The 13,568-nt window shown below is 48.8% G+C and overlaps 1 protein-coding gene across 1 annotated transcript in view; it reads right to left on the bottom strand.

Annotated features, from left to right (window-relative positions):
• Positions 1-313: 313 nt before the first annotated feature.
• tbc1d14 (TBC1 domain family, member 14) overlaps positions 314-13,568 on the bottom strand; it is a 29,645-nt gene continuing 16,390 nt past the window's right edge. Inside the window, exons 4-14 of the mRNA XM_079370969.1 lie at positions 9,894-10,018; positions 8,953-9,035; positions 8,710-8,827; positions 8,318-8,424; positions 7,246-7,326; positions 6,398-6,486; positions 6,175-6,246; positions 3,725-3,853; positions 3,222-3,331; positions 1,944-2,202; positions 314-1,838 (exon numbers count right to left, since the gene is read on the bottom strand). Of these exons, the coding sequence (XP_079227095.1) occupies positions 1,782-1,838; positions 1,944-2,202; positions 3,222-3,331; positions 3,725-3,853; positions 6,175-6,246; positions 6,398-6,486; positions 7,246-7,326; positions 8,318-8,424; positions 8,710-8,827; positions 8,953-9,035; positions 9,894-10,018 (1,230 nt within the window). The 3' untranslated portion in view covers positions 314-1,781. The remainder of the gene's footprint in view (positions 1,839-1,943; positions 2,203-3,221; positions 3,332-3,724; positions 3,854-6,174; positions 6,247-6,397; positions 6,487-7,245; positions 7,327-8,317; positions 8,425-8,709; positions 8,828-8,952; positions 9,036-9,893; positions 10,019-13,568) is intronic.

Below are 13,568 nucleotides of genomic sequence, written 5' to 3'. Positions count from 1 at the left end.
GGACTGTCCGTCTGTCAGACACACAAAGTCGAGTTCAAGTTAATAACATGAAATAAATTAAATATTTGGTTTATAAATAACATGATGAGCTCATGACGATGCTGCTGCTTGTGAAATGACACCGCGGTAGAAGTGTGAAGACGGTCAGCGCCCAGAGGAGGTCAGGATGATCGTGACAGGTTTAAACCACAGCCGCACAGAGATGAGCTCAAACAGGAAGTGAGGTCACACCCTCTGACCACCAACAACAACAAGCTGTCCTCCTAACACAACTCTTAAAGACACAGTCAGGAAGCATTCATCCTCTGATCCCGCCTACACACCCTCACAGGAACAATGATCTCTGCTCCACGACAGGCGGGATGCTGGTTCAGCCTTCCATCGAACACGGAGCATCGTTTACGACTTTCCCCGTTTTCAGCGTCACCTCTGAGCGGTGGTTTTCACACTTTGAGGTGAGATGAAGAGAAAAAAGAGTCACGATCCACTTCTGTGGTTTCGGCTGCTTCTCAATTTCATCACTCAGCTGCTTTCAGTGTGGATGTGGACGTCTGTGCTGAGGGAGGGAGGAGAAGAAGCCCCGCCCACAAGTCGTTCCTGTTCAACCATGTTCCATGTCAACGCGAGACGCTTCAGAGAGGAAAACAGGAACGGCTCTGTGGGGAGTCAGGAAACGACTGACTCTCTGGCGTTGCATGATGTTAGGGCGCCGTGAAAACACACACTTAGTTCAGCAGCGGTTCATGTTGATTAAGACATTTATTATTATTATTTCTATCTGTTCTATTTGCACCTTGCTCAGCGAGCTGCCGCTTAACGCTGGCGGGCAGCCGAGCGTTAGCTAACACCTCGCTCCTCTCGTCCAAATATTGTCACTGCACGCTCCAAGACGGGAGCGTCCAATGACAGATCCAGAATCCAAAGAGTCCGCTCATCATTTACATCCTTTGATTCAGACTCTTTGGGACTAGAACTTCAGGAGCAGGTACGTCGTCTTTACAGGCGACAACAAGACGCCCACGCTGCCAAAATGGCCTTCATCGTTCTCCGAGTGTCGATACGTCGCGTGAACACGCTCTGAAGTTATCGACCTCTCGGTGGGAGAGCCTTCATCTGACCGGATCGAGTCCGGCCCCGATAAATAAGAAATAAATACACAAAGACACTCACAGCAACGGGGAAAGAAAAACACGGCGAGACAGAAGACAAAAGCAACACCTGATGATGAACTCCACTTTCAATGGCGTGAATATTTACAGGCAGCTTGGAACCGTCTCTTTCGAGGGTTTTAATTGAATGTAACAAGGTGGTGGTCTCGGAGACTTCATGGTTCAGTTAAAGACGTTCAGTGTGCACAGACTGGAACACAGGTCAATAAGGTGCAGAGAGACAGAACACACAGACGGAGAGAGGCTTCACTTTAACACCTTCGCTCTTCCATCAGACTCAGCAGGTCAAATCCAGCAGCCGGGGACTTGGACCCCCCCCCCCCCCCCGACCCTCAGAGTCAAAAGAGCCAGATGTAAAGACGAGGTGAGTGGAAGTGTGTTTCATGAAAACCTGTGTGGGAGTGTGTGTTACACTCTTCATCCTCTTTCGGCTACACTTCAGCTCCTCTGCTGGGTGTGTGAGCAGGGGGGTGGGGGTAAATAAGGCCTCGTACCCCCCTCCCGTGTAACGGACAGTCAGCCCCCCCTCCTGCTTCAGGCTCCAGGTTCCAGTGAGAGCACAGAGCGTCTCTCAGGTTCGTCTAAACTGGTCCGTTCTTCTCTGAGCTCCGCTCAGCGTTTCAGCACCGGGCTGCACCGCTCCGGATCCTTCTGCAACGCCTGCAGGACCTGAACAAGACGGAGGACAGGACATGTCAATGATCTAACTCCACACCTACTTCCACGTGTGTCGAGTGAAACGGGCCTCGTGCAGCCCCGCTCGAATCTTCTTACCTGCCCCCACTTCCTGTTTCGGCTGGTCATGTGGATGGAGGCGATGTGCTGGAAGAGCTGCTCGGCGGGGATGAGGTCGGGCAGGCGGGTGAGGAACTGAGCCATGTGGATGAAGTCCATGCAGGTCAGCACGTCCTGGTAGAGGCGCAGCAGGCCGAGCGCCGTGCGGAACAGGAACTCCTCGCTGTCCCTGCAGAACACGTCCCACACCCGGCACGCCAGGTCCAACGGCAGGGACTTACTGTACAGAGTGAAGATCCTGCAGGGACCAGAGAAGGTGCAGATGTTTGCGTCCAACATTTCAATCACTGCGTGTCTTACAGAGTTCGACTCATCATGCATCTATTTTATGTGTCGACTAAACGCTCTGAATCCCCCACGATCAGGCTCCCCACGTGGACCTAGTCCGCTCTGATTGGTCGATCGCTCAAGCCTGTTGTAATTGCACGAGCTTGGTATTGCTACAACGAGCCAACGGGCTTGGATCAGTGACATCACACTGGGACACGAGGACGCAGGAGAAGACGCGTTTCAGCAGACTTTGAATTTGTGATCATAGATGAGTCTCAACATGACGCCTGAAAACACACTGAAGAGTAAAAGAAGAACATGGCACCTTTCACATGTCGGGACACAAAAAAAAAAAAAAAAAAGTCTCCTTTGAGCATTAAAATCTTTAGACGATCCGGCCAGCTGTGACTGTCTGTTCAGTTTCTGTCTGGACTTTATGCTGTGACCATGAAGCTGAGCTCAACTCTCTCTGTGAATGTGAATCATTTGTACACTGAGCACGTCTCCTGTCTGCGTGACACAAACAGCGTTTTTAATGTCAGAAAGTCTCGTTGTTTAAAATGACGGAGATCGTATCGTTTAAAAACATGCAGCATCAAAAAGGTGCGATATTCAACTGAAGTGGACCTGACGTGAAAAAAAACTAAAGGAAACCGAGTCTCAAGTACATGTTTCCCCTGACCACTCTCTCTCTCTTTTTTTGATCCTGGGTGGAGTTCATGTCACGTAAGGGAGAGTTGAAGTGAGAAATAGAAATGTAGTAATTTCCCCCAGGCAGACCACCAACACCACCCCCCCCGCCCCCTCGCCCCCCTCGCCCCCCCCGTCCTGTTTTCTCAGAAAAGCACCCGACTCTGAAAGTGTGAAAATGTGAGCGGAGAACGTCTCGTGACAGGTCGGAACAGGATGGAGAGGTGACATCACGGACATGAGGGACGCCGGGGGAGGGGACGGGGGACAAACATCAAACACAAGAGAGACACTCACCAGTCGATTAAATAAATGTCGGGGGTCAAGTTGTTTTTCTTGAAATGTGCAAAGAGCTTTGGTAGGTTTTCTTCAAAGAACACTTCAAACGCAGAGAAGTAAGTCAACATCTGTGGGGGGGGGGGGGGGGGAAGAGAGAGAGAGAGAGAGAGAGAGAGAGAGAGAGAGAATATAAACACACACAAACCACACAGGGCCGGACCACTGGTGTCTGACACACCAGCTCCCCGCCCACAAACATCCAGAGTCCACCAAAACAAAGCAGGACAGGCATGATGTGTGTGTGTGTGTGTGTGTGTGTGTGTGTGTGTGTAGGTGTGTGTGTGTGTGTAGATGTGTGTGTGTAGGTGTGTGTGTGGGTGTATGTGTGTGTGTGTGTATATAGGTGTGTGTGTGTGTGTGTAGGTGTGTGTGTGGGTGTATGTGTGTGTGTGTGTATATAGGTGTGTGTGTGTGTGTAGGTGTGTGTGTGGGTGTATGTGTGTGTGTGTGTGTACACTAACAAGGCTGTGGTCGACTCTGAAGAAGGCCATCTGACACGGTTTGTTGAGCAGGTTGGCAAAAGCGATGAAGGCGTCGGCCGTGTCCAGATTCAGGATCAGAACGGCTGCGATGAACGACATTCCCTGCACCTGCACACACACACACACACACACACACACACACACACACACACTTAAAAAAAATACACATTTCAGGAATGCTTACACTCAGTGTGTGTTAAAACATGTTGATACTTCAGCTTCCATCTTTAACTGTGTGGGCAGAGAGACGAGCACCTGCTGTGTTCATTTAACAGCTGATATAAACTTATGAAGTTCAGATTTTATTTGGGCAATAAAAGAAATAAAAAAAAAAGTTCAATGCTGACGCAGACGCATGCAAAGAAGCCAGACGATAAACCCTGCACACACACAGGTTGCTGCATGTGATGTGTGCAGAGCAGCTCGAGGGGTTGGGGTCAAAGCAGGAAGTCACACTCATTTCCACCTTCAGCACAAACAGCGTGAGGCTAACCGCAGCAGCATCTTCAAAAAAACAATGTGGCTGTGAGCCAAAGAGCTGCAGAGGTGCAAACATGAGCTCAGCGTCGGAGCGAATAAAAACACATAACTGTGTCCACATCAAAGTGTCAACATCAACGCTTCACTCCTCCGGCTCCAGGAGGTTTAAAGTCCAAACTGAGACTCTGCACGGAGCGAAGAGGAGGCCGCGTGGAAGGAAAAATAAAAACACCAAAGTGGGAAATCACAAGAACACTTTGCAGCGCGCCGTGGTGTCAGCACAACGCCTTTACAGAGATTTAGCGAAGGTGACGCCAAGCTGAGCTAACTGCAGGTGTGCTGCAGGTTGAAGTCCACACCGAGCAGCAGCTTCAGCTCGTCCTGTCGTCCCGTGTGTCGAGGAGCAGGAGCATTTCACACGCCAAAACATGTCAAACAATCAAACAAAGTTTCAAGTCTTCAAACTCATCAGCTATTTTCCCCACTCTCTGAAGTTTTTTAAGCCGTTTCTTCCAGATTAAGGAGGCGTTTCGATTTCGCATCGCTGTGATGATGACGTAATTAGCTGTGTAGCCCCAGCACGCACACACGCAGCACTTCAGTCTTGTGTTGGTACCAGGAGGGTTGCTGGTTCAAGTACCGGTGCGAACCACAACTACAGAAGTCGTTCTGGTAGCTGGAGTGGTGCCAGGTTACTGCTGAGGTGCTCTTGAGCAAGGCCACATGGATTTGCTCCCCGTGTAGCAGTGTGTACAGCTCCTGTAAACAGCGGACCTCACAGCTGTGCTCAGTGCAGCTGGACGTAACAGTGTGACATCACAGACGAGCAAACGGTAAACGAAGGTCAACAATGGAGGAAGTCTTCCTCACTCCAAACAACAACAAACTCGAGCTGTAGTGAACTAAAGTGAGCCGGAGCGCTTGGTGGAAAACCAGAGAGACAAACTTTGATTCCTGGATCTTTTTTTTTTTACAAACATACAAAAAAGAAAAAACGTGCCGACGGTTTATAAACAATAACAGAAGAAAAAGTCAAAGACTTGAAAATGATCTGAACAAAGTTTCACGAACACGTAGTGGAACAAAAAAAAAAACACCTGATGTTCCTTTCATGCAGAGTCAGAGGTTTTACTAACACACACACACACACACACACACACACACACACACACACACACACACACACACACACACACACACACACACACACACACACACACACACACACACACACACACACACACACACACACACACACACACACACACACAGGAAATGTGACGCCGTGAGTCACCACACCAAACGTTGGTTACATGTGTTAATAATAAAGTGTGGAGGAGTTTTCATGTGGGAGATAAAAGTCTGTGTGGTTTCATTTTTAACCTTTATCATCTTCACATCAAACCACCAGAGCTTCTCTAGTAAACTCTGAAGGCCCCGGAGCACTCTGAAGGCCCCGGAGCACCCTGAAGGCCCCGGAGCACCCTGAAGGCCCCGGAGCACAGACAGACTTCTGTTCTGGCGCCGCAGGAAGAGATTAAAAAAAAAAAAAAAAAAAAAAAAAGACACCACGGCGTCCGTCCGTAGCGCCATCCCAGTCACAGATGAAGATCCCGTTCCTTTTATTGTTTGACTTCAATTAAAATGAGTTACACATTCTGCCCACTAGAGGGCGATCCTGCAGCAGCAGAAGGTGACGCATCAGATTATTCTTTGAATTTAAACTTCTCATTTAGTCTGTAGGTGGCGCACAAACAGAGTAAAGACGTTTGGCTCCTCCCACTCTGCTTCTGAACGACATCAGATGTCAGAGTGAGGGGCTGCACCCGAGCAGTGTGGGCTTCAGTGCCTTGCTTAAGGGCAGCCTCCTCGGCAGCACTCAGGAAACAGAGAAAAAAAAGAAAGTAAACAACGTGCTGAACCTTCACATCAGGATGTTGGTGACTTACGTAGCCGACGTCTGGACGGTAACACGTGTAAGCTCCCAGAATGCTGTGCAGCACGTCATGATACGGCCCGCCCTGGTGGTCAACGAAGAGACAAGTTTTAAAGACGCACTCAAACACAAGATAACGTGACAGCACAGAGCTTTACTGCGGGTTGCCATGGTTACTAAGGGGATTCTTTTTGAAACGCCTGGTGGGCGTAACGAGGCGAGCGTTCGGGATCTACCTGCTGGAAGATGCACAGATGTGGGAAAGTTCTGGAGATGTCCAACTTGATCAGCTCCAGGCTCGACTCCCGATCTGACGAACCAGCATCTGGAATCATGAGACGGGTGTGACGACCACAGGCAGGAAAAAGGTCACGGCCGTGCTGAAGGGCACCTCAGCAGCGCTTCAGACCTGAACCTGTGACCCTCCGCGTCCTGATTCAAGGCCCTACAGCCTGAGCTGCAGCCACCCAGGGGTGCTGAACAGATCTCACACAGCTCGGGTCCCACAAGGGGGGGAAAGTTCCCGCTAAATCTCCAGAAACTTGAGCATGAGAACTTAAGCTTGGGAATTTTTTAAATACTCCCAACTGCAAAACTTTCCATGGGAAGTAACTGGAAATGGAGGGGAATTTAATCTAACTGTATCATATGCATAAATATAAACATTTCATTTTGTCCTAAGCACACATCCATCAAAGATAATACAATTAATAAACATTAACAGATCACATTTTTAAAATACATCATAAAAAATAAAACTGCATGAAATCTGGTTGTTTTATTCAAGATTATGCTAAAATACATTTTCACCCACTATATTTAAGTTAAGGGCCAACCGTTTGTCAATTCTAGGTCTATTCCCATCAATTCCCGTTAATTCCCATGGAAAGTTTCCAACTTGGAAAATTCCCAGAATTTTGACGCAACACGATCAACGGATCCCATCGTGGAAAAAATACACATCTGTAGGTTTTTTTTATTTTCAGCTCCATTAATGTCTTTGTTACTTAATCAGGTTCATCTTTTGTTGAATAGTGAGGATCCACAGAATGAGCCTTTAAACAGACTTCAGTTGTGTCTCTACCTTCAGTTTCCATGTCCGAGGCCGCCGTCGGCATGCTCTTCCACTTCTCTCTGGCCCGGGACAGACAGATGCTGTACAGCTCTGCAGGGACACAGAGCGAGGACATGATGAAGAAAAACTCCTCACATTCCTCTGCAGCAGGAAACAGATCTGCATGCTTTTGTTTGGCTGCATTTCAACCTCCATGTCTGTGCTTTGACCACTCGGCGCCCTCTAGTGATGAGACGCAGGACTGAAGTTACGAGCTCTGTGAGACTCCAGAAGTATTTGTCACTATAGTTCATAAAAACCACAAAGAGTCCAACATCGCGGGATGCATCTCTCCCCCCCCCCCTCCAGAGGTTCTTTATGTTGTTTGTAACTTTAATGGAGGATTGTAGGAGGAGGATAATTAGCACATTTAGCATCAGGAGCAATGTTAGCGCTAGCTTAAAGTGCAGTCTTCAGGTAAAAGGAGGCAAATGTGTGACTGAGCTGAGACTTGAGATGAGATCTTTGAGGAGTGTGTGTGTGTGTGTGTGTGTGTGTGTGTGTGTGTGTGTGTTAAAGCACAGCTCTGTGCTCCATTTAAAAGGCTGAGTTGAACAAAGCAGCAGAGTGAGCCAGCTCAGCAGTCAGCCAGCGAGTGCTTATCTACAAGGAGCCCCGAGGAGCTTTAGCTGAGCGGTTTGAAGTTCCATACCAACTGTGTGTGTGTGTGTGTGCCTGTGAGAGTGTGCGTGTGCGCGTGTGAGAGTGTGTGTGCGTATGTAATCTCCTTTCAGACTCCAGAACTAATTGAAATGCCGAGCACCACCTCGTGTGCTGCGGGGAATCATTGGACCATGCAACTTCTTAAAAGTTTGCCTTTAATTTTTAATTTTCAATTACAGAAACACGAACTCTAATTGACCCACTAGAGAGTGTGTGTGTGTGTGTGTGTGTGTGTGTGTGTGTGTGTGTGTGTGTGTGTGTGTGTGTGTGTGTGTGTGTGTGTGAAATCAAGCTGAAAACGTGCATCAACCAAAAAATCAGAACATTGACAATTCAGACTTTTATCATTCAAACTCTGATCCGACCTTCACGTACTCACCGTGTGTGATGTTGAGCTCGTTGCCCACCGCCAGGCTCCACACCTTCCCTCTGACGCTGGGCGGGATGCCCTGCCACCACAGGTCTCGGACCCGTCGAGACGTGCACCTGCAGCAGGGGGACACGGGCCAGCGGGCGTTAGCACTTCAGAGGTAGCTTTAAAAAATGAGTCAGGAGTCACTGCGTCACGACCTCGGTGCTCGTTAACAACTCTGTGTTTATCAAAGGACATATCACCATGACGACAGGTTAAAGGACTCATGTCCCGGTGTCAGCTGATTAAACCAGCTGCTTGTTGTCATGTGATCTTTCCTTGAACATTACAGAGGGAAGCAGAAGTTAAACTTCGGTAACCTAGCAACACTTTCACTCTTGAGTCCTGATGGTTCTCACATGGTGCTCCAGTTGGGCAGGATCTCCTGGTTCCAGATCTGGGCGGCGGTGCCGATGCTCTCCTCCAGCTTACAGCGATCCTCCAGCTGCTTCTTTCTCTTCTGAGCCTCCTTCAGCTCTGAGACAAGAGGAGCCAGGGTTTAAAGGAAGAAGAGAGGAGAGGGAGATGTTAAAGACGGGCGAGCGAGGGAGGGAGGGAGAGAGAGAGAGACAGAGAGAGAGAGAGAGAGAGGGGGTCCTCACCCCTCTTCTTGGCCTGGGCCACCATCTCTTCATACTGCTGTCTGTGTTTCTGGGCCTCCTCGGCTGGCTTGGCAGGCAGATTACTGAAACACAGACGAAGGGTTAACGTTCATTATTCATGGAGAGAGAGCTCGTGTGGCACTGGGAGAGAAACAGGAGCCCAAGAAGTCCGCTACGTGTTAAACATGTTCCAGAAACAGATCAAACACATCCGAGGTTTTACTGTAAATTCACAATTCAGGTTTTGTCTTTTTTTCGTGATCAGATGGGACAGCTGAAGAGAGGCAGGACATGTTGGGAGCAGAGAGTGAGGAAGGACTGCAGCCTCCTCCGTACAGGAGGTGGACCGCATCCTGTAACCTGCTATCCTGCAACAAGACCATATCACGTTTTTACACGAGTGTGGACGCAAACCAGGAGCAGTCAGTGGAGGAGGAAGTTCATTTAGAAAAGCCAGGTGACAGCTGGCACAGACACGGCGTCTGATTACAATCTGTTTGTGTTTAAAAGATGATTTCTGATGATCAGATGTAGCAGAGCGTGTTTTACTGCGTGAGCGGAGGAGCTGTGTCACCTCAGAGTTGTTTCAGTACAGAATGCACCGAACCTTTACAGTGCAACACGCTGCTTTTGACCAGCAGGGGGCGAGAGAGAGAGAGAGAGAGAGAGAGAGAGCGAGAGAGCGAGAGAGAGAGAGAGAGAGAGAGCGAGAGAGCGAGAGAGCGAGAGAGAGAGAGAGAGAGAGAGAGAGAGAAAATATGAATGAAAGGAGTGTAATGACCCAGCAGAGGAAGAGAGGAGCGCTGATAGAATGAACAAAAAAGACGACGAAGAGTTTGTTTGATATGAACTCATCTGACAGTGTGTGTGTGTGTGTGTGTGTGTGTGTGTGTGTGTGTGTGTGTGTGTGTGTGTGTGTGTGTGTGCGTGTGTGTCCGTACGCAGGTCTGTCCTCCAGTATGAGTGCGGTGGTGGAGAGCGGCTCAAAGTCCAGGTTTTTCCTCACGCTCTTCCTGGGAGACGTCGGGTTGCCGGGTCCAGCTCTGCCACTCTTCGTTTCATATTCCTGAAAACACACAAACAAAACAAACGTCAACAAGTCGATTCCATTCAAACGAGCTGCTGCAGAGTCGCCGCACTAATCCTGTTCCTACATCCTCTCTGCTCCGTGTCTGATTGTAAACACATGCAGTCAAAACCAACGCAGCGTTGTCATAGAAACCGGACAAGCGCTGTTCTACCTGCTACAAAGTGAGACTATAGTGATTATTAGAGTTAGTTCTATCATCACGTTACAGCTGAGCTGGAGATTCACAGTGACAGAGTTTCACGTGCCGGTGGCGTCTGACCTTCTGACACAAAGAGCCGTGTGACGCTGTGCTGCACCTCAGGGCGCCATGTGACCAGCTCAGGGCAGCTAAAGGTGACTCAGCTGACTAACAGGTTCAGGGTGTGTGTGTGTGTGTGTGTGTGTGTGTGTGTGTGTGTGTGTGTGTGTGTGTGTGTGTGTGTGTGTGTGGCTCTGAAAGCAGCAGTCAGAAGACACTTCATCATCCAAAGAGTTCATTAGGAAGTCACTGTAAATAGGGTAAGTGCAACATGAGCGTACACACACACACACACACACACACACACACACACACACACACACACACACACACACACACACACACACACACACACACACACACACACACACACACACACACACACACACACACACACACACACACACACACACACACACACACACACACACACACACACACACACACACACACACACACACACACACACACACACACACACACACACACACACACACTTTGTCCAAAATGGCCTCCGGCGTGCGTTAAATATGCACGCTGTAAGCAGTCAGCTAAACACGGCGTGTGCTGCTGCCACATAGACGTCACACACGTACGTGTGTGTGTGTGTATGTGTATGTAGAGGTGTGTGTGTGCGTGTGTGTGTGTATGTAGGGGTGTGTGTTGTAGCAGTCAGGGTGCAGAGGCAACCTGCTGCACAGCAGAGGGAAAAGGGGCGTGTCATTGAAGGGAAAGAAATTAGGAGTGATTGCACCTGGGAAAGGTGTGAGAGTGGAAAGAGGAAAAAAGGGGCGTGTCATTGGAGGGAAGAAGATTTTGGAGTGATTGCACCTGGGAGAAGTGGGAAACAAAAGGAGACAGACAGTGGAGAAGAGAGAAGAAAGGTGAAAAGGAGGTAAAGCCCTTTAATGTTTATGGAGGTGCTGAACTTTTTGAGCGTTTTGCCTGGGTTCTCCGGATTTTTAAAACACTGTGGGACCTACTGGGAAAGGAGTGAGCAGGGATCTGCATGATCCAGTCGGCCTGAAACAATGCATGTTGGAATGACTGGGAGAAGACGACTGTAAAATCAACCTCTCTACTCGAAAAAAACCCGGGACAGGTGATATTTTCCCCCCCACCTCTCTCCTACCTAATCTCCAGACTTCCCCTGTTTCCCAAACCAGGCCCCTTCCTTTTCCCCACTATCAGATACTCACTTCCCCACACACACACACTCCCCCACACACACGCACTCAGCTCTCAAACCCCTTTTGCTTCTTTAATGTATTTTTCATTTTTTTGAACGGACCTACAATTTTTGACTGTTTTTTGAGGGTTATAAAACCCCACAGTGTTGGGACATTTTTTGTTATGTTGTGTTTTAATAAGTTACCCAAAGAATTAAATGTTTGTTGTCCTGAATTTGTGTTCAATATATGGATTTATATGATTTAATTTTGCTTCGTAGTGTGCTTTGATTTACTCTCATACCATGTATTGACGGACTTAGTGGTCTGTCTGGCGCCCAATTTAATACCCCCCTAAGTTACGCTACAGTGTGTGCGTGTGTGTGTGTATGTAGAGGTGTGTGTGTGTAGGGGGTGTGTGTGTGTATGGAGGGGTGTGTGTGTGTGCGTGTGTATGTAGGGGTGTGTGTGTGTATGTAGGGGGTGTGTGTGTGCGTGTGGTGTGTGTATGTAGGGGTGTGCGTGTGTATGTAGGGGTGTGTGTGTGTATGTAGGGGTGTGTGTGTGCGTGTGTGTGTGTATGTAGAGGGTGTTGTATGTAGGGGTGTGTATGTGTATGTAGGGGGTGTGTGTGTGTGTGTGTGTGTGTATGTAGAGGTGTGTGTGTGTAGGGGTGTGTGTGTGTATGGAGGGGTGTGTGTGTGGTGCGTGTGTATGTAGGGGGTGTGTGTGTGTATGTAGGGGTGTGTGTGTGTGCGTGTGTATGTAGGGGTGTGTGTGTATGTAGGGGTGTGTGTGTGTATGTAGGGGTGTGTGTGTGTATGTAGGGGTGGTGTGTGTGTGTGTGTATGTAGGGGTGTGTGTGTGTGTATGTAGGGGTGTGTGTGTGTATGTAGGGGTGTGTGTGTGTGTATGTAGGGGTGTGTGTGTGTGTGTATGTAGGGGTGTGTGTGTGTGTGTGTGTGTGTGTGTGTGTGTGTGTGTGTATGTAGGGGTGTGTGTGTAGGGCTGTGTGTGTGTGTGTGTGTTGCGTGTGTATGTAGGGGGGTGTGTGTGTGTGTGGTGTGTGTGTGTGTGTGTGTGTGTGTGTGTGTAGGGGTGTGTGTGTAGGCTGTGTGTGTGTGTGTGTGTGCGTGTGTATGTAGGGGTGTGTGGTGTAGGGCTGTGTGTGTGTGTGTGTGTGTGTGTGTGTGTGTGTGTGTGTGTGTGTGTGTGTGTGTGTGTGTGTGTGTGTGTGCGTGCATGTGTGTGTGATATGCAGCCCATGTTACTCATCTGCCTCCTGCAGCTCTGTATCGGCCCTCAGGGACAGATGAAGGTAACTGAATGGCGTTGAATGTACGGAGGGGGACATAAAAAGACAATAAAGCCAGCGTGACGTCATGACAACAGCAGCGAGCGAGCGAGTGAGCGGCTCTGAGGATCAACTGTGGTCAGAGTTTACAACAAGCCACTGCAGGATCTCGTCTTCTTTCAACTCCACTGAGAAGAAAAAAAAAAAAAGATGAAAAGAAAAGAAAAGAGAGGGAGAGTGATGTAACCGAGGGGAGATTAGAAGCCTTCGGAGGCTCTGTGCCGTCAGGGAGAGAGAGCAGGAAGTGATGCAGCAGGACGCTGCTGCAGAGAGGGAGAGGATTCATGGGTCAGACTGGATGTTTGATGTGGAGTGAGCTGACACACCCTCCATGTTAGCTGAAACACTCGAGTAAACACAAGCTGGCGTGTGTGTTTGTGGAACCAGCTGCTTTACGGTTTGTTTGTTTAGCTTCATACAACGAGTGTCTCCTGCAGGGAGAGAGAGCAAAGACTCCCTCTTTATAGACTCTCTGAATTTAACCACAGAGATCAGACATTTAGAGTTTGAAAAGTGAGACTGACCTCAAACGTCTCGAATTATTTCACTAGAAAACTTGATGAACACAGCGCAGGATGAGTCGAGTATCTGAGACTAAACATGATGAAATCAGAGCGCCGTTTACGCTCCGGTGACGCGACGTACGCTTTGAACCCGAGTGAACAAACTGCACGCGTTTGTGATGGAAGAAAAGGGCTTCAATAACAGAGAGAGAGAGAGAGAGAGAGAGAGAGAGAGAGAGAGAGAGAGAAGAGAGAGAAGGGA

The sequence above is a fragment of the Symphodus melops genome (genome assembly GCF_947650265.1).
Source record: "Symphodus melops genome assembly, chromosome: 20".
Taxonomy (NCBI): Eukaryota; Metazoa; Chordata; class Actinopteri; order Labriformes; family Labridae; genus Symphodus; species Symphodus melops.
Note: the sequence above shows the minus strand (reverse complement) of the source record. Positions and strands in the feature narration are given on the sequence as shown.